The 19966-nt window shown below is 47.5% G+C and overlaps 3 protein-coding genes and 1 long non-coding RNA gene across 8 annotated transcripts in view; 2 read left to right on the forward strand and 2 right to left on the reverse strand.

Moving 5' to 3' along the window:
* The window catches only part of FHOD1 (formin homology 2 domain containing 1), a 34286-nt gene extending 26502 nt beyond the window's left edge, over nt 1-7784 (forward strand). For 2 of the 3 annotated variants that reach the window (XM_074202536.1, XM_074202544.1), the window contains 10 exons: nt 1-617; nt 922-1077; nt 4298-4480; nt 4732-4851; nt 4976-5137; nt 5257-5447; nt 5531-5723; nt 5803-5965; nt 6039-6242; nt 6475-7784. In XM_074202536.1, the coding sequence (XP_074058637.1) occupies nt 1-617; nt 922-1077; nt 4298-4480; nt 4732-4851; nt 4976-5137; nt 5257-5447; nt 5531-5723; nt 5803-5965; nt 6039-6242; nt 6475-6557 (2072 nt within the window). In that variant the 3' untranslated portion in view covers nt 6558-7784. The remainder of the gene's footprint in view (nt 618-921; nt 1078-4297; nt 4481-4731; nt 4852-4975; nt 5138-5256; nt 5448-5530; nt 5724-5802; nt 5966-6038; nt 6243-6474) is intronic. The other variant, XM_074202549.1, reaches the window with a different exon arrangement.
* Nucleotides 386-11386, reverse strand: TMEM208 (transmembrane protein 208). Its single transcript, XM_074202598.1, has 6 exons — nt 11212-11386; nt 9040-9135; nt 8395-8454; nt 8158-8294; nt 7858-7942; nt 386-7323 (listed from the first exon to the last, which is right to left on the reverse strand). The coding sequence occupies exons 1-6, from the start codon at nt 11215-11217 to the stop codon at nt 7186-7188; spliced, it is 522 nt and encodes a 173-aa protein (XP_074058699.1). The 5' UTR covers nt 11218-11386; the 3' UTR covers nt 386-7185.
* Nucleotides 11330-19966, forward strand: part of LOC141499816 (uncharacterized) — a 22550-nt gene continuing 13913 nt past the window's right edge. The window contains exon 1 of one of the 3 annotated variants that reach the window (XM_074202585.1): nt 11330-11504. In XM_074202585.1, coding sequence (XP_074058686.1) covers nt 11481-11504 — 24 coding nt within the window. In that variant the 5' untranslated portion in view covers nt 11330-11480. Of the gene's footprint in view, nt 11505-11524; nt 11717-19966 lie in introns of those variants that run through there. The other 2 variants (XM_074202575.1, XM_074202578.1) reach the window with 2 other exon arrangements.
* The window catches only part of LOC141499838 (uncharacterized), an 8519-nt gene continuing 3318 nt past the window's right edge, over nt 14766-19966 (reverse strand). Inside the window, exon 3 of the long non-coding RNA XR_012471774.1 lies at nt 14766-15208. This is a non-coding gene — a long non-coding RNA (uncharacterized LOC141499838). The remainder of the gene's footprint in view (nt 15209-19966) is intronic.

Here is a 19966-nt window from a genome sequence, read left to right on the forward strand (position 1 = left end):
ACCCCCGAGAGCTGTGGAGTACCCCAGAGCCAGAGCCCACCCTCCACCCCCCTACCACCCCAAGAAGTCCCCTTCCCCGACCCCTGATCCTAACCCAGCTAAGCTTGGAGCCTGAAGTCCTATCCCCAGAGGCTAAGGTCACCTCAGAACCACTCATACCCCGACCTTCTCTCCGAATTGGAGACTTGGACTTCTCCGACCTAGGGGAAGATGAAGACCAGGACTTGTTGGCTACTGAGTCACCTGTGCTTGGGGGAGATATCCCAGCACCACCACCCCTCCCTGGGAATCCTCCACCCCCACCCCCTTTACCCCCAGGATGCCCTCCACCCCCTCCACCCCCACTCCCCCTTGGAGGGGCACCCCCACCTCCTCCACTCCCTGGGTTCCCTCCCCCTCCACCAGGGCCTTCTGCCACTGATGGTCCCATCATCCCTCCTAAGAAGAAGACTGTGAAGCTGTTTTGGAGGGAGCTGAAGCCTGGAAAGGGAGTCAAAGGGATGGGTCGGTTTGGCCCAAGCCCAACCTTATGGGCTTCACTGGAGCCTGTGACCCTGGACACTGCGAGGTTGGAGCACCTGTTTGAGACAAGAGCCAAGGATGTGATGTCTACCAAGGTACTTCCCTTAACCCCACAATGTAGGCATTACTGACAGTCACAGAACCCAAGTGGCACGGAGTCCAGTGGCAGAGCTGAGACTAAAATCCAGTTCTTTAGATCCAAGATTGTACCTCACTGTTTCACCAGGGCAAAGCATGCCCCTTCCCTGATCCTTGGAAACTTCAACTCTAGGGGAAAAAGTAATGGGCCACGCTTTCCTACCTCTGCCTTCCTCCTGGGCCTAGCTCTAGAGCTATACCCTGCCCACCCGTCCCTGCTCCCAAGCCGGCTTCCTCCCCAGCCTTGAATGACCTTTACAGAAAGCTGCTGAAGGCCGAAGGACAATGACGACAGTGCTGGACCCCAAACGAAGCAATGCCATCAACATCGGTCTCACAGCTCTGCCCCCCGTCCATGTCATCAAAGCGGCCCTGCTTGGTTTTGATGAGTTTGCTGTCAGCAAAGAAGGCATTGAGGTGTGTTGGGGTAGTGTTGGGAGTTAGCGAGAGAGGCTGTGAAGAAAGGATGATGCCCAGTCTAGAGGGATGGAAGCACCCCCTTATCTGCCCCAGCACTGATGCTATCCCTTCCCAAGCTCCAACGGCCACTTGGGGGTACACCAATCCTAGTTCTTGCCTCAGGTATCAACAAAGTCTCTTTTTCTTTGAAATCAGTTTACTAGGAACTTTTCCTGGGAAACTAAGTGGGAAAAGTTCATACAAACCCTTCAACATAATATAGGTTTGCAGAGTAGAATCTTCAAATTCAGAGTTGTATTGTAACCCTAATTGATGTTTGCCAAATGAAATTGCAGGGGCCTGGGAGGAGGGAACAGTGAAGTCAGGAGCCCCCTGAGGCCAAGTCTTAGGCCTGTCACTTGTCCCCTACGGAACCCTAGGCAGGTCACTACACACCTCTCTAGGCTTCTTCTTAGACGATCTACTTCACAGAGCTGAGAAAAACACTGTAAACCTTCCCAGACCAATTTCGTATCATGTAGTAGTTCACCCCAGCTAGAGGATTCTGTCAGTAGGATGGAGACTCTCCTCTTCCAGCATTCCCATTTAGCTACACTGCTCTCCTCCAGACTCTCCATGTGTCCTGCCTCTCTTTTTCAGTCCAGCATGGCCTTGTTGGTCTTATCTTCAATTCCTTCCTATGTATAGATGACCATCAGTCATTTCATGTTGTCTTACTTATACAATGAGGATACTTAAATGATCTAGGCCCTTTCAGTTTTAAGGTTTATGAACCTACATCACAGGACTTCCAGTTGGGAGGAAAATGTTTTCTTAACCTTGAAGTGATAAAGAAATGGGGCCAGGGAAAGCCTTGTCCCCAGTGGATCTGAGAGGCACTGGTTAAGGGACTCCACCTTCCCTGGGGAAACCAGGGAGGAGGCCTCCTGCTCAGAATGGAGACAAAGCTCTTGCTTTCAACCCCAGGGTATCCCACTTCACATCATCCCATTTGAGGCTCCCACATACTCACTTCCCCTCAAGAGATTCAGTTTCCTCTTTTGCCAAATGAGGAAACTGGATTTGTTGGACCCTGATATTTCTTTCAGCTCTAAATTCCTCCCTCCATATCTGCTTACTGAGTCATACCCTTCAAGGAAGAGACTAAGCCTCTTTAGCCAGGTAGAACAATGAGCTTATTGACTGGCTAATGGATGGATGAGTTTGAGAAGGAAACCATTACTCTTAGATATTTCAGTGAATCATATGATCTATTATGTGCCTTTGGTTTACCAAAGGGTCAGTGGAATCAAATAGAATTCACTCATTGCCCAACTAATAGTCTGTTATCTTGAGAAGCAGGTGCCAGGAGGTCAGAAAGCTGAACCTAGAATCAGGAAGACCTGAGTTCAAATCCAGTCTGAGATTAAGTAGCTTTACCTCACAATACCTCAGTTTACCCCATCTGTAATATACCTTACAACCTACCTCATAGGGCTGATATGAGAATAAATTGAGGCATTTATCAGTGTTTTACAAACCTTTGTCCCATCAATATGGACACCCACTGTGGTAGATTGCACCTCACTTATGGCTTCTCATCCTATGTGACTCTTGACAAAAGGTTCATTTGGGACTTTCTTTTAGAAACATCAAGAAATCTATGATGCAAATAAGCTATCCATCAGTTATCCTGGGGATTCACTACAAAGACTAGCAAGCCTCCTACTCCTCTCTGGTTTTCTGTCTGCCTCTTCTCTGGGATTCCACATTGATCATATATTGGTGTCTACTCACACAAACCATGAAGCTTGTGGGGTTATTGAGAGAACCACACACTTCCAAATGAAATACAGCCCAGTCTTTTCTTCTTCTTCTTCTTCTTCTTCTTCTTCTTCTACTCCAAACTTAGTTCCTTGGCCATCCCATTGTCTGCCAAGGACCAGCTCTAGGGGATATCCATCCACCTTTCTATCATGATCTGGCCAACAGACACTTTTCATCTACTTGGCTTTTTGGGGGTAGAGTTCAGTCTGACTACACATTGACACTACACTTTAAAGGTTAGAAACCCTGTGAGATAGGTAATGCAATAGGAGTACTGTTTTAGGAAGAGGCTTGCTCCACGTCACCTAGCCAGTGAAAATCAGTGCTGAGGCATATCTGCTGGTATTCTTCCCAGAACCTGCCATTTGGAGTTTCTCCATAATCTGGATATTGCCAGCTGCCCCTTTTCCCACCCCATTTCCCAGGTTTTTGGATGGCAGTTCCCACCCATCTCTTTCTAGCAACACAACTCAACCCAGATTTGCTCACAGCTACCCCAAAGCCAGAAGTGGATTTTCCCAAGGATAGAGGTCATTTGGTCCACATCTTTCCTTTTATAAGCAGGGAAACTGAGGAGACCCAGAGAAAGGGCTTCTGAGCTCAGGATTCACTCAGACCTCTCTGGTTTCGACTTTCTGGTTTGTATTTAGGACAGAGGTAAAAGCATAGGACTTGAGGCTTGGAGGATTGACAAAATCCAAGGATACCATTCCAAGACCCTTTAATCAACTCCTGCATGACCAATACACATTCCTGGCCAAACCTGACTCATCTTCCCAGACTACCCATTAATTGGGTACCTTTGGTTTCAGGATGTCACCTCTCCTCTCTGCAAAATTGGGGGAGGTGGGTGTTCTAAAGTCTTTTTTGCTCCAGTGATCTATGACTGTTGTCTAGCTGTCTAGACTGTCTCTTAGTTTTCCCACTAACAGAAGGTTAAGGTCCATGAAGCTGACACATTAACTGGCCTCCACTTGGGGTTTTCCAGGTTCCTACCATTCCACATAGTCTGCCAGAGGGATAAGTAGGTGGTCATTACACACCTCTCTCACTACATAATGTATACAACTAAGGGTTAAAGTAGCCATATACTATAGAAGATGCTTATAGCTCCTACCTGCCAATCAAAAGGGGCTATTTAAGGGCATCCTTAGGAGTGATGCCACTGCCTCAAGAGAGATTTTGCCATCCCCTTGTTAAGGACAAGAGTTAGCTCTGCAGAGATGGGGGGTGGGGGGGTAGAGTTGTGAGAAACCTACCTGAGAGAAATAAAGTGATACATGCCTCAAAGGCCCAAATTCTGACTCAGGTGACCTTAGAGGCTTCTCAAGCCTGGGGTCCATGATTCAAAGTCTGGTCCTGTGACAAATCAGGGAACATACAAGCTGGGGGGATCATGGTGTATCCACAGAAGTTGCTGACAATGATGCCTACAGAGGAGGAAAAACAGAAGATTCAAGAGGCCCAGTTGGCCAACCCGGACATCCCACTGGGTCCAGCTGAGAGCTTCCTGTTGACCCTCGCCTCCATTGGCGGGTTGACTGCCCGACTACAGCTATGGGCCTTTAAGCTAGATTATGAGACCATGGAACGGGTATGACTAGACCTATTAAAATAAAACCGAGTTGGGTTGGGAATAGGGATCAGAGGGAATGTTGGGAGTGGTGTTTTGAGGTTCAATAGCAAAGAAATGATAGAAGGGTTCATTTTTGTAGAATGTTTATCAATAAAAATATTTTATGAAAATAGAATCTTTTTTTCAAATGGTGGGACAAATTTTTTCATATGCCTCAGGACCAGAGAATATAAGAATAGTAACTGAGGAATTCTCTCCCCACCACCTAGGAGATTGCAGAGCCACTATTTGACCTGAAACTGGGAATGGAACAGTTGGCCCAGAACCCTACTTTCCGCTGCATCCTGGCCACCCTGCTGGCTGTGGGCAACTTCCTCAATAACACCCAAGTAAGTGGACTCAGAAGGGAGAGAAGCTTAGCTACCCTTGCTAAAGGGGCACACATCCTGAAGGATGAAGGGTGGGAGAGAGGAGGGAGTTGGCCATTGAAGGCTGAGCCTGGGGCTATTTCAGAGCTGTGGATTCGAGCTGAGTTACCTGGAGAAGGTATCTGAGGTGAAAGACACAGTGCGCAGGCAGTCTCTGCTGTACCATCTCTGCACACTAGTGCTCCAGAGTCAGCCAGAGTCCTCTGACCTCTACTCAGAGATCCCAGCCCTCACTCGGTGTGCCAAGGTCAGCTGGGGGAAATTGAGGCCCTACTGTGCCTCCATGGGAGAGGGAAGGGGCTGTGGGGGACAGCCAGGGATAGGGGAAGCCACCTGCTGGGCTAAGGACTACATCACTGCTTCCAGGTGGACTTCGAAGTGCTGGCGGAGAACTTGGAACAGCTGGAGCGGCGGAGTCGGGTAGCTGAGGAGAATCTGAGGAGCTTGACTAAACATGACCTGACGCCTGCCCTTCGTGCCCGCCTTACCCACTTTCTAAGCCACTGTGCCAGGCGCATCACCATGCTCAAAGTGGTCCATCGACGTGTGTGTAACAGGTGGGAAGGTTGCTGGGGCAGGGAGGCGGTGACTTGTGGGTGGAGAAGGCTCTGGTTTCTGACCGCCATCCATGCTCCTCTAGGTTCCACGCCTTTCTGCTATACTTAGGCTACCCAGCAGAAGCCGCCCGCGAGGTACGGGTGATGCAGTTCTGCCAAACACTTCGGGAATTTGCCCTGGAGTATAGGACATGCCGGGAGCGTGTTCTTCAGCAGCAGCAGAAGCGGGCTACGTACCGTGAGCGCAACAAGACCAGGGGGCGCATGATCACAGAGGTAACCTCCTTTCTGATGCCCCCCCAATCCATCTGAACTGGGCAGGGAGGCCAAGCTGACCCTTCCCACTCCTGCCCAGACGGAGAAGTTCTCATCAGTTGCTGAGGAGGCCTCAAGTCTTCTGCCCATACCAGTGGCTGTAGGGAGTGGCCCGGGTCAGGGGGACAAGGACACTGATGTCACCATGCGCAGCCTGTTGATCAGTGGGTCTGAAGCCCCAACCCACAAACGAAGGAGCCGAGGTAAGAGGGTGGGAGTTGGGGCTTTCAGACCCTGCTTCCTCCTCTTCTGTCTCCTGAACCCCAATCTCCCCAGGTATGGCCCCGAACAACCCTGCAGTAGTGGCGCCAGCAACCCCAGCAACCCCAGCAACACCCCCAGAGGAGGCTCCGGTCTCGGGCTCTCCTGTTGACCCTTCAGATGAGATCATGGACAGACTGGTGCAGTCCGTGACCCGGAGCAGCCCTAGGGCCCTGGCCACCAGGGAACGAAAGCGATCTCGGGGCAACAGGAAGTCCTGTAAGTAATAGCCCTGAAAAGATACGAACCCTGGAAGAAATGTTAGTGCTCATTAGCCCAATGTGCACCCTTACCAAAAAAGCCAACTGAGACCCTCAGAGGGAAGGGATACCATTCTTAGGTTCATACTCTTCACCAAGGGGCCAATCTATTGCCACCTCCTTTACTCTCCATTCTCACAGGGCCTGGAGCCCTTACCCCCATGCCAAACAATGTTGTTTCCTCCCTACAGTGAGAAGGACCTTGAAGGGTGGCCTTGGCGATGACCTGGTGCAGGCATTGGGACTGAGCAAAGGGTCAGGCTTGGAAGTGTGAGGGGGCATCCCACACTCCCTCCCAGAGCATGGCCTCTAGGCTCCATGGAGGTGACGAGGGCAGTGGGGGAGAAGAGGTGGAGAATCTGAGTGAGTCTCTCTGCCCAGCCTTTCATCACTCCATGAGCCCTGGCAGCCCAGGGGCCTGAACAGTATTACTTATGTGTGAGCCTATGTGATGTGTGTGTGTCTGTGTGTATATGTGTGTGTGTGTGTATATGTGTGGGAGAGCCTTTTGTAACCAGGGGAATAAAGATAGCCCTTAACCAACCAGCTGTACTCTTTCCTGGCAGAGGGTCCTTGGGAGGCACCTGAGAGGTGTGAGAGGGGCATCCCCCACTACCTCCTCCTCCAAGCCTCCAGAGCATGGCCTCTAGGCATGTTAGCTCCAACAGCAATCCCCCACAGACACATGGGCTCCCAGCTTTGGCTCTTTATTAGAACAAGCTAGCCTCCTTCCCCTACCCACCCCAACCCAGTTCATCTAGATGGCCAGCTTCTAGTGGCCAGTCTCTTCTCCTGGGTGGTCAAGGTGCAAGACTCAGGCACTGGACAGGTAAGGCCTGCCCAGACTGGGGAGAGTCTTGCTCAGTTCTGTAGCAGTGGCCAGTCCTCCACCACCATCCTAGCTACAATCGTTTCATCTGCCGGCGTTCCTGCCGCCTCTGGCGCTTCTCGTTGGGCTCAACAATGGAGTTGGCTGACTCAGCTGTAAGCCAGGGGCTCAGGATGTTTACCCACAGGAGGTAGAGTGCCCGCCCTGGAGCCTGCATGAAAACAGCAGGGAAGGACTCAGGCAGCCTCGTACACACAAGTCAAAGTTGGGTCTTCAGGATTCAGAGGAATGTAGCCCATGAAGGCCAAACTAAGTGTTGAGGGGCAATTAGGGCAGAGAGCCAGATTTCAGTTCAGTTAAGAGCTTCATAACAGAGCAGCCACCAGGGGAAGGTGCAGAAATGGGGCAGAGGAGAACCTCCCAAGGGTATCCCATGATGTCCTGTAGACAGTCTAGGGGAATCCATGTGTCCTAAACTGAAACCATCTCCCCTTCCTCTTACAGTTGTAGTCACTACCATTCTAGCTCAAAACCTAGATAATATATCCATTTCCTCTTTCTCTATTACTGCCCCCCCCATTCATCCTGTTTCCAGGCCCTGACAATCAGCCCTTTTCTTATCTCAAATCTTTTGTTGGGTTGGTCCCTCTGCCTCAGATCTCTGTCCACTCAGCTACCAAGTAAAAAATCTGTGGATGTGTCAGAGGCCCCCCCCCCCCCGCCCCAGCCCTTCAATCCTACTTACCAAGAGCCAGAAGTACCACACATAGAGGGAGAAACAGCTGAGCACTTGGACAATGGCTGTCAATAGGATCACATCCTTCAGGTGCCTTGTAGGGAGGTAGAGGGAGAGAAGGAACACAGTCAGAAGGTAAGTGGAATTTAGGGTGCCCATGGGGGATGATGGATCACAAAAGGCCAGAGAGTCTGCCCCCAGCTCTCCATAGGCCAGAGGTAGACGGGTGCCCACACTTGGCTTGCCCCTGGGGGGAAGGAGTGAGCTGGCAGCAGGTCCCGCTCACCTGGGCTGGCGGGGGACACTCACTCTGCCATTCCCTGCTCCATATTGAGGTCGATGCCACTGTCTGCCAGAGCCCCGTCCTCTGAAAAGGCTGCCTTGGCCATGGAGCTCATGGAACGGTAGCTAGCCCCATACACAACCAGGCTGAACACTAGGGCCGTCTGTAGAGAAGAGAGAAGGTTAGCACCACATGAGGAAGCTGGGGGAGGAATCAGAGGTCTTGCCAAGCTGTCTCTTCCCAGGGGGTTTCATAAAACATACCCAGGCCCAGAAAGATGCAGAAGAGTAGAAGATCACAAGGGTCACGATGCTGTAAATTGCCTAGAACCAGAGACATGGGCAGCAAGTCAAGACAATGGATAGGATTCCCTATCATGGGCCCTGTTCTTTGTTGGGCTAACATGCACATGCTTCAGACATTCCTGGCAGAAACCAACTGCTGGGGATGGAGATGGGAGTAGAGAAGGGATTACAAAGCTCTGTGGACACAAAGCTCCAGCAGTAGAAGACTGAGCAGCTAGATGTCCCTGAGAGTCTATCGTAGTGGAAAGACTGGAGGAGGAAGGCCCAGCCTACTCTAGCTGGAGATTAACCTGGTTTTCTGTTTGCTTCTAAAGAAGCCCAGGATAAACTTCAAAGGACAAAGAAAGATTACTCAATGGATGTCAATGGCTCACAGGTTTGACCCTTCACTTGTGAAATCCTTCATTCTACTAGTGTCTGCCAACTTCCAACGAACCCCATAGTGCTCCTGCCTCCAACAGCTATAGAACTGGCTTCATCCCCACCCAGGACTCAGGGCCCAACACATACCTGCCTCCCACCCAATCCCATCCCCATTCCCCAAGCACAGGAGATCTTTCTATAGCCCTCAAACAGAACACAGTTATGATAGGAAGCACTCACAGTGGCACCCAGGATGATCCGAAAATAGAATTTCAGGGTTTCCTTGTTCTCTTCAAAGATCTGCTTCTTCCCCTTTGTGCCCACCTTCCCTTTGGGCTACAGGCAAGAAAACAAGAGCGGAAGACTCAGAGGAGACACTTCAGCAGGCTGTGCCTGCCCCAACAAGCTCCAGGCACCTTTCATGCCTCCCCAGCTTTTTCATGAAGCTTCTCTTCACCCTCGCCTGCTCCTTAAAACATGTGGCCTTGTTCATTTAAAGAAATCCATCCATAGTCACCAACTCCAATTGCCCTTAGATGTGTGTTCTGACCATTCCCACCCATATGGGATGGGATGGGATGTGTGGGTCTCTCAACTCTTCAAGGTTCATAAGATCACAGTTTAGAGGCTGGAAGGGGCATGTCTCCTTATTTTATGAATGCTGATGTCTTCTGAGCATCAGTCTCATACCTCCACTGGCTATTGGACATCTCAAACATGATGTCCTGTAGACAGTCTAGGGGAATCCATGTGTCCAAAACTGAAACCATCTCCCCTTCCTATTATGGTTGTGGTCACTACCATCCTCTTAGCTCAAAACCTAGATGATATATCCATTTCCTCTTTCTCTATTACTGCCCCCCCCATTCAATCTGTTTCCAGGCTCTGACAATTTTACTTTCCTAAATTAGCCCTTTTCTTATCTCAAATCTTTTGTTGGGGGTTGGCCCCTCTGCCTCAGATCTCTGTCCACTCAGCTCCCAAACTGATCATCTATGTCATTTCCCTATCAAAGAAACTGCAGTGGGGATCTAATATAAAATCCCCTGCTTGATGTTCAAAGTCCTTCAAAAACCTAGCCTCCTCCAACCATTCCAGTCTTATACTTCACAGACTCGATGGATCAGTGTCACCGGTCACCTTTCTGTCCCCAGGAAAAAGATCTGGCTGGCCCTCTCTTGTATACTTCAAGTCCCTGCTAAAATCTCACTTTTTCTGCAAGGGCTCATTTCCAATCATCCTCTGATGGCTCATTTGCACATTAGTTTTTGCACACTGTCTCCCCCTTCAGACTACAGGCTTCTTGAGGGCAGGGACTGTCTTTTACTTCTTTTTGTTTACCCTGCACCTAGCACTGGGTCAGGTCCATAAGAGGCCCTTCAGAGCTATTGATTCTGCCTCCTTGCATCCCAGAGCAGTAGACAAGCAGTAGCTGGATAAGTAGATCATAGCACAGTCCCTAAGAATGCTCCCTGACTGCTTTCTTTGAGAGAGCAGGGACTGAACAAGAACGTGCTGGCTCCACTCCCCAGCTTGGTAAGATCTAACCCGCTGCTTACTATGTTACATCCCTTTGGGCCCCCACCTTTGAACATTCACTCCCTTTGAGCCCCCCCCACTTTGGTAAAGTTTATCTTGCCTCTGTTCCCTTAGGCCCCCACCTTGGTACACTCCACTGTGCTCCTCTTGGACCTCTACCTTGGTATGTTCCTTGATGCCCCTTGCTTACCTGGGGCTCCCACCTTGGTACACTCCACTGTGCTCCCCTTGGACCTCTACCTTGGTACGTTCCTTGATGCCCCTTGCTTACCTGGGGCTCCCACCTTGGTACACTCCACTGTGCTCCCCTTGGACCTCTACCTTGGTACGTTCCTTGATGCCCCTTGCTTACCTGGGGCTCCCACCTTGGTACACTCCACTGTGCTCCCCTTGGACCTCTACCTTGGTACGTTCCTTGATGCCCCTTGCTTACCTGGGGCTCCCACCTTGGTACACTCCACTGTGCTCCCCTTGGACCTCTATTTTGGTACATTCCTCTATGCCTCTTGCTCCCCTTCGCGCCCCTCCCCCCGCATCTTGACACGTTCCACTCTGCCCTTGGCTCCCCGTGGGCCCCCCTTGGTACACTCCGCTCTGCTCCCTTCGGGCCCCCGTCTTGGTACGTTCCACTCTGCCCCTCGCTCCCCGTGGGCCCCCCTTGGTACACTCCGCTCTGCTCCCTTCGGGCCCCCGTCTTGGTACGTTCCACTCTGCCTCTGGCTCCCCGGGGGACCCCCTTGGTACAGTCTGCCACCCCCGCCCCCTGCCTTGGTCGGTCCCGATCGCCTTCACTTCCTTCCCGGGCATTGCTTTCGACAAGCCTCCCCGGACGTCAGGCCTGGTCCTCCTCCCCGCATCCCGTCCCATTCTCACCGCCATGTTGCTCCCGAGCCACCGACTCCGGGGCGGAGAGGAGAACGACCGGCGGCGAAGAGCGAGGCGGCACCGGCTCAGCGGGGAGAGCTCTCCGGCTGGGGGAGAGGGGGAGGGGAAGGGTCGGAGAGCGATGACGTCACGGGCGGGCGCCGGAAGTGGCCTCAGCGCTTCCTCCTAACGTCTCCGCCCGGAGCCGCGGCTGGACTACGACCCCCAGCAGGCCGTGCGCGGCGGGCGGAGGCCGCAGCCGGGAGAGACTAGTGGCCATGGGCGCGTCGCTTCCCCCCGAGGTGAGGCAGAGTCACGCCCCGGGCCCACCCCGCTCCCGGCGTGGTCCTGGCGGAGGGTGAAGGCGGCTGGCCTGGGCCCGGCCCCAGGGGTCGCAGCCCCCCAGAACTCACCCCCCACCCACTCAGCCAGGGCTGCTCGGAGGCCCAGAGAGGGCGCTGGGCAGGAGGCCCCGGGCCTGGGGAAGGCCCTCCGGATGGACCTGGCTCCACAGGTAAGGAAACGGAGGCAGGCGGCGGCCCGACTAGGTCAGCGTCAGAAGCAGGATCTGAACTTGGATCTGAACTCCGCCGCCTCGGAGCAGGCTGGTGAGATGCAGGGGGCCTTCGCGCGGCTCCGCACAGCCCGGCGCTTTTTGTTGGATTCATGAAGGATGCCAGACTGCTTGGCAAGAGCGCCGGATTCGAAGTCAAAGCCAGATTGGATGCCCTGCTCTGCTGTCAGCCCATGGAGGCTTGAGCAGGTCGCTGAACCCTGCTTTAAAGTCAGGGCGCGGGGACCTCGGAAGGCCTTGTCACTTTAATTCCATTTTCAGAGAGCAAATGGAAATGGAAATTATTGTTGAAATAATAAAAAACAACCCTTGCCCTCAGGAAATTTGCTTTCTACTAAGGAGAAACACTCTTCATGAAGGGATAGGAAATGGACCCGACCTTTGATTCTTGTAGGAAGCTCTCAGGTGAGAAAGCTCTGCCAATGCACAAGGGCACTTTCGCTGCCATGTTGCTCTTGGTCATTAGAGCCATGAGGATTTAGGAGGATTTGCCTAGAGTCACACAGTATGTGTCAAAGTGGTGACTTGAATCCAAGTCCCCTAGACCCACCTTTTCCTATCTACTGTGCCTCTCTACAACAGGTCATTTAGGTCATTTAGGAGCAGGAGCAGGGAAGACTTTCCCATAGCTGAACCTTGACCACTGCCAGATTTCCTGAGGGGTCAAAAGAAAAAGGACATCTTCTAGGCCTGTGAAAAAGGTGCTGAGGCGGGAAGCAGACCTAGAACACATTTATGAGGCATCTACAATGACCAAGACCTTACCTACACTAGGCACTGGAATCCAAAGATGAAAAAAGGGCATTGACCTTCCCCTCAAGGAGCTTACAGTCAACTGGGAAAATATAACAAGTGGATTGGTTCTTGTCTTTTGTTACCAAAGAAGACCAAAACCTAGCTGTGTGGCCTTGGGCAAGCCACTTAACCCCATTTGCCTTGCAAAAACCTTTAAAAGAAAAAAAAGGAAAAAAAAAGACCAAAGTGATATCACTATGTTAGAGATGAGTTATAGTGTGTCCAACTGTGGCTGATCAGACCAATATGACCTCAGAATGGTGGGCATTGAGTCCATGTGAACACCTTGGTTGGTTACTAGATGGATTATAGTACAAAAAGTAAAGTAGCAGTTCCACTGCTTTTGGACTTCTCCATCCTGCTCCCCCCCCCCACTTCCTCTTCTCCTTTCCTCTTCCCCTACCCCCTCTTCTGCTTCCTTTTGTGTTTGGGCATCCCCCATGAGACCATAAGTTCCTTGAGAGCAGAGACTGCCTTTGTTCTGTATTTATGTCCCTAAGGACAGAGTGTCTGGCATGCAGTAGGCACATAATAAATGCCTTCTAAAAAAGTGATGGGGTTAGGGGCGGCTAGGTGGCATAGTGGATAAAGCACCGACCTTGGAATCAGGAGTACCTGGGTTCAAATCCAGTCTCAGACACTTAATAATTACCTAGCTGTGTGGCCTTGGGCAAGCCACTTAACCCCATTTGCCTTGCAAAAAAACCTAAAAAAAAAGGGCAAAGGAGAGAGCTAGACAAAGAATTGCAAAAAAAATCTTGAGTAAAGAAAAATACTTTCAACCAGAGAATACAAGGAGTGTTTTATAAAGAAGATATCTGAGCTGAGTCTTGAAAGAAGAGAAGGATTTCAGCTGGCAGGAAAACAAAGAGGCACATACAGGAAGGAAATCTATTTCAAGCCAAAGGAAAGCCCTTCATGAATATCCTGAGAGAGGCCAAGACAAGAGCAAATTAAAATTAGCAGATCAATTTATCCAGAAAACAGAGCCACTAAATGTCTGGGGGTTTTTTTTCAGTATTTCCAGGTATGTGTGCATGTATATGTATGTGTGAGAGACTCAAACAGGATTGCCTTAGGAAGATTGTTTTGGGTGTCATCAGAAGGATTGCCTTGGGGGACCAGGAACCAAAGGAAGGACACAGGGTAGAAGTATAGTATAGGTGAATGGTGATGAGGGCCTGAACAGAAGTGTTGGTAGTATGAGCAGAGACTAGAGGTCAGGTACAGGAAAATTGTGGAAAAAACAATTGTTAAGCCTCCACAGTTTGGAGTAAGAGAAAGAGAAGAGTCAAAGATGGTTGAAATTTTGAGCCTGAGGCCTGAGAGTGTCATTGTGCCAGGAGAGTTGGCAAGTCAGAAGGATGGGCTTAGAGGAAGAGGAAAAAATATTATTTTAGTTTTTCATCTCTGAGAGTTAATGTGGGCTAGAATCAGGGGTGTCATACTCAGAAATAGGGGGCAACAAATCTATATGTAAGAATCCTTAATTTTTTTTTTTAGGTTTTTGCAAGGCAAATGGGGTTAAGTGGCTTGCCGAAGGCTACACAGCTAGGTAATTATTAAGTGTCTGAGATCGCCTTTGAACTCAGGTCCTCCTGACTCCAGGGCCCATGCTCTATTCACTGTGCCACCTAGCTGCCCCCCAATTACATTTTAATCTATTATATGGACCATGCCCACAAACTGATGGTGTAAGAACACCTGGCTCCTTGTTCTTACTCTCAGTCTCTGCAAAAAGGTAGGCTTTCATTGAACTTGAGAGAGTGTAGTACCTATATTATACACTAGGCAGTGCTGCCTTTCAGTCACCAAACAAGGAGCCAAGGTTGGCTAGCTTTCTCAAAGGCTGCAACAATCTGCAGCTCACTAGGGGGTGCTCAGTCTACACAATTTCATCCAATCTGCTTTCCTCTCCCCAGCCCTTTTCACTTTCCACCCACTCCTCCCATGCCCAGTCAGCATAGCTCACACAGCTCATGGCACTGAGGCACTTAAACCTGGATTCAGTGGAGATCTGATGTAGACTGCTCCAGTATTTCTAAAAAGAGAAATATCTCTGCACTAGGGCCCTCATCCTGCCTTTAGGAAATCTTTCAATCTACCAACTTCATAACACTTAAAGGATTGACTCTTAATTGACCACATGATTAAAGCAGAGGAAAGTGACTATAAAAACTTTATACTAGTACAGGAAAACAATGATAAAAAAGTGTTTCATTAGCAAAACTTTTTAAAAATCCAGCTGCTTTGCCCTAGAAATTTCCTTTGTTTTCCACTTCTCAGAAGGAGAGTAAGATGGAAGGCAAGGGATTGTATATTTGGTGTAGGTTGCTTGATAAGCAGAGACAACTGCCTCCTCTTCTTACTGAAGTCTTACTGAAACAGCTCTCTGTCAAGTTCAGTTTTGATCCAGTTTTGATCCAGTCCAGTTTCCACTTCAAAATCTCATCCCATTCTGCACTGCTCCAGATTTCTGCCAAAATCATCACAGTTTTCCAGGCCTTATCCTTGCTCTTCAGTTGTTGTGTCTAGCTTGGACTACTGAATGCTCCTCACCAAGAGTTCCCAGTCTCAGAAACCTCCCCACTTCCAGCCATATGAAAGGAAAAGAAAACATTGTTGGACCAGTCATCCCTTCATGGGAAAAGAAAAAGAAAACGGACATTTAGTGATCCCTTTGTGTCTGCTTCCAACTTACCCTTACTTCCTCTGTTAACCTCCCCAACTAGCTGGTCCAGTAGAGCCATTAGGAATACACAGATGTTGAGTTTGAAGTGCTATTGGGCATCCAGATGGAAATTTTCACCTAGTAATTGGAAATGCCAGATTGGAATTCAGATGAGACTTTAGAACTAGATAAATAGTTTGGGAGTTATCTGCATAAAAGTGATAATTTAGCTTTAAAATAGCTTGAAGAGGATTCCACTATCCCCATCCTGTTTTCCCACCTTCCTCTAAAATCTAAAGTGTTGTTATATCCAACTCTTCATGACGCCATTTGGGTTTTTCTTGGCAATGATACTAAAGTATCCAGTTCATTTTACAGATGAGGAAATTGAGGCAAACAGGGTAAAGTGACTTGCCTAGGGTCCCAAAGCTAAATGTCTAAGGCCAGATTTGAACTTGTGAAGATGAGTCTTACTGACTCCAGTCCTAGCACTCTTTCTACTATGGCCTAAATGGTCTAGGTTTGACTTGATAGTAAAAGAGAACAAGTATTTGAAGAATACCTACTATGTGCTGAAATTCAGAAAAGGGATAGATCCCTAGGAGTAAATGATAGATCATACTAGAATCGGAAGGGACCCAAGCACAAAGAATGTTAGAGCTGGAAGGAATGTAAAAAAATTGGACCCTAGAATATTTAGACCTTTTTAAATTTTGAGTAGTTGAGAGTAGCTAGAGAAAACCTTAGGAATCATTCCACTAAATTAATTTATTACTTATTATATTCAGGATTGCCTTTAGGAAAGGTAAAATTCCTCAAAGACCCTAAACTCTCCTAAACAAAGGCCCCCTCTTTCAAATACCAATATCTTGCCATCTTTGTATAGTTATGTATCATAGAACACTATTCTTCAAAAACTAAATATGAGTGTCAGAGTTAATGGAGGAGCAGAAGATGAATGTGAGCAGGATGTGACTAATGCATTACAAATAAGAGATTACATGGCCAAGGCCCTCATCACCTCACTCCTGGGCTATTGCCTGAAGTCTTTCCTCCTCTACAATCTGTTCTTCACTCAGTTGCCAGTCATTTCCTAAAATCTGTCACTCTACCCCCATTCAGTAAACTCAATTGACTCTCTTTTTACCTAAAGTATCAAATTTAAAATCTTTTTTTTATTATTATTTTTAAACCCCTCCTTCCTTTCCATTCTCCTTATGACTATCTCAGCTCCATATATTCTACAATCCAGTGATACTGGTGTTTTTGCTGTTCTTTGCACAAGACAATCCATTTTCAAGTCTTGGGTATTTTCATTGGTTTTCCCCATGCCCAGAATGCTTTCTCTCCTTGTCTCTGCTCTCTGGCTTCCTTTAAGACCCAAGTAAAACTACACATTCTCCAAGAAACCTTTCCCATAACCTTTAATGTTAATGCCTTCCTTCTGAGATTATTACCAGTTTGTTTTGTCTAAATTTTGTTTGTATCTAGTTGTTGGGCAGCTAGGTGGCAGGAAAGAGTTCTAGGGCACCAGTCAGGAAGGCTCAACTGAATTCAGATCAGGCCTCAAGACACTTACCAATTGTGACTCAGAGCAAATCACTTTACTCAGTTTGCCTAAGTTTTCTTATCTGTAAAATGAGCTGATGAAGGAAATGGCAAACCACTCCAGTATCTTTGCCAAGGAAAAACCCAAATTGGGTCACAAAAAGTTGGACACAACTGAAGTGACTAAACAATTTATTTTCATTATTATTTGTAAGGCACTATACTAAGTACTGGGACTACAAAAATAAAAAATTCTGTCCTCAAGCTTACAAGTGAATGGAATAAGATGGACACAAGTATGATACAAAATAGAATTGATATGGTAAAAGAGAATTCTCAACAATGTTACAAGAAATAAAGTTACAGAATAGGATATATATAGAGATTGTATCAGTGTTTGGATATGGAAAGAATTAGGACTTAGAAATTTCATATCTGCTACTTTGTATTACTTCTACTTTGTGTTACTTATTTTTTATGTATGTCTTGCTTCCCCAACTAGGCTGCAAACCCCAAAGCTGTGGATCATATCTTAAACCAATGAGGGTAGGCATTCAAAAGACCTTTTATTCAATAAGTGATGGGATCAAGTGACTTGCCTAAAGTCACACAACTAGGACACAATTATTAAGTGTCTGAGGCTGGATTTGAACTCAGGTCACATCTGATGTTGTGATCTTCGAAAATGAAGGACAATCATCATTATTATTCAATAAGTGAAGCAGCTAGGTGGTGCAGTGGATAGAACACTGTCTTTGAAGTCAGAAGGATGGAAGTTTAAATTTGGCCTCAGGCATTTAACTCTTACTAGCTATGTGACCTTGAACAAAGTCACTTAACCCTGATTGCCTCACATCCAGGGCCATCTCCAGTCATCCTGATTTTCTGGTCACTGGACTTAGATAGCTTTGGAGGAAAAAGTGAGGTTGGTGACTTAGCACCACCCCCTTCACTCAAATTCAATTCATGTGCTTATCATGGCAGCACCTCCCTGATATCATGGTCCTCTTTGAAAATACAGGATTAAAAACAAACATTATTCAATAAGTTTGGAAAATCTCCCCCCACCCTCCCCCAGGGGCTCACATGAACTCTTTGTGCCTGACCTGTGGTAGGACCTTCTGAGCTCATATTGGCCTGAGCAAGTTACAGTCGGACTCACTGTACCTTGTATCTAACATAGTGATGTCATTTTGGTCTTCTTTGATAACAGCAGACAAGAACCAGCCAACTATTTAAGAGATATTTGCTGATAAAATAGAAGACCTCCTCTAGAGAGCAGGAGAGAGAGGAGTTCCATCTTCATTGTTAAATTAATCAAGTGTCAGAGCAGTGCCAGGCCCTCAGCATTCTTACTCTTAGCACACAGCCTGTTCTCCCTTCTACTCCATTTCCAGGTCACTCCATGCAAGACCTATATTTCTAGAATCCTAGAATCTCAAGAGTTGGCAGAGATTTCAGTAGTCAGGTAGTCTGAGCCCTTGCTTGAGAAAAGATAGCTTCTGAGGCAGCTAGGTGGTGTGGTGGATAGAACACTGGCCCTGGGGTCAGGAGGACCTGAGTTCAAATTTGATCTCAGACATATAATAATTACCTAGCTGTGTGACCTTGGGTAAGTCACTGAACCCCATTGCCTTGCCAAAAAAAAATATCTTCTATAACAACACTCCTGACAATACCAGCTATATCCTTCAGTACTGTGATTTCCCACAGGAGCTCTATTTTAGGAAGTATCTTTTTATGACTAACCCTAATATTTGTGTAACAGTATGTAAATATCATCCCTCTTTCTTTTTTCTTTAGAGGAATTAGAAAAGAACTGCATATCAGGTTTCTTATAATAACCTTTCAGAGACTTGAGAACTTAATTAATTGGTCATCTCCCCAACCCTTTCCAGTACCCTGAATACTTCTCTTTCCCAGGCTACAGTAGTAGCTCTAACTTTTTTGTTTTGTTTTATACAATATAATTTTATTGATATCTTGTTTTTACATCATTCACATTTCCCACTGTAACCTATCTTCTTCCAGAAAGTCATTCTGTATAGTAAAAAAAGAGGGGGAAAAAAATCAGTAAAACTTAGTAGCATGCTGAAAAAATGAGAGTGCCCTCAGTGTTCCACATTGTGGTGTCCCACCTCTGCAAGGAAGGGAATAGTAAAGTAATAGTAATAATAAAGCTTCTCTCCAGCTTTTAAAAAAATGAACATAATATAATGCCTCCCACCTAAAAAGGGTTTTACGAAACTTTGGAAATAGGGATTTAAATAAGACAAGACCTCTACCCTCAAGGAATCTCTCAGTAAAAGAGATAAAACAACATAAACAGATTCTAGAACATGTTCTGTAACATGGTAAGTGATTTAGAAAAGGGTTAAAGAAAGTTTTGAGGAGGGAAAGACCATATCTAAGTAAAAGGATTAGATTTAAATTTGGGAAGATTCTTAGATGCAGTAGAGTGCTGACCTTGGAGCCAGGAGAACAGGAGTTCAAATTCAAGCTCAGACACTTGCCACTTACTGGCTCTGTGATCTTGAGCAAGTCACTTGAGCCTGATTGCCTCACAGCCAGTGACATCTCCAGTCATCCTGATTAATATCTGGCCACTGGGGGGCTGCTAGGCTTTGCAGTGGATAGAGGACCAGCCTTGGAGTCAGGAGTACCTGGGTTCAAATCCGACCTCAGACACTTAATAATTACCTGCCTTGTGGCCTTGGGCAAGCCACTTAACCCTATTGCCTTGAAAAATCTAAAAATATATATATATCTGGCCACTGAACCCAGATGACTCTGGAGGAGAAAGTAAGGTTGGTGACTTAGCACAGCCTCCCCCTTCCACTCAGAATCCAATTCATATGTTTGTCATGGCATCTTCTGCCTTTGAGAATGAAGGACAAACATCAAGGCCATCAGAAGTTAACTTCATTGGGGTATTTTATAGGACTTTCCTGTTGATTGACTTTGAATGGGAAGAAAAATTTATAGACCTTGACCCCTCAACTAATTTATTCATCACTTCTTCCTTTTCTCTCTTAAATATGCTATTCTGTTTTTTTGCTGACTCAGACTCAGCTTGTGATTTTATGATCAACTCTCCTCTCTGCCATTTATCAAATATTAAGGGCTTGCCTTATGTAAGGAGCTGTGTCAACTGAGGATACAAAAACACACAAAAA

Source organism: Macrotis lagotis, chromosome 1, assembly GCF_037893015.1.
Source record: "Macrotis lagotis isolate mMagLag1 chromosome 1, bilby.v1.9.chrom.fasta, whole genome shotgun sequence".
In the NCBI taxonomy this organism is placed as follows: Eukaryota; Metazoa; Chordata; class Mammalia; order Peramelemorphia; family Peramelidae; genus Macrotis; species Macrotis lagotis.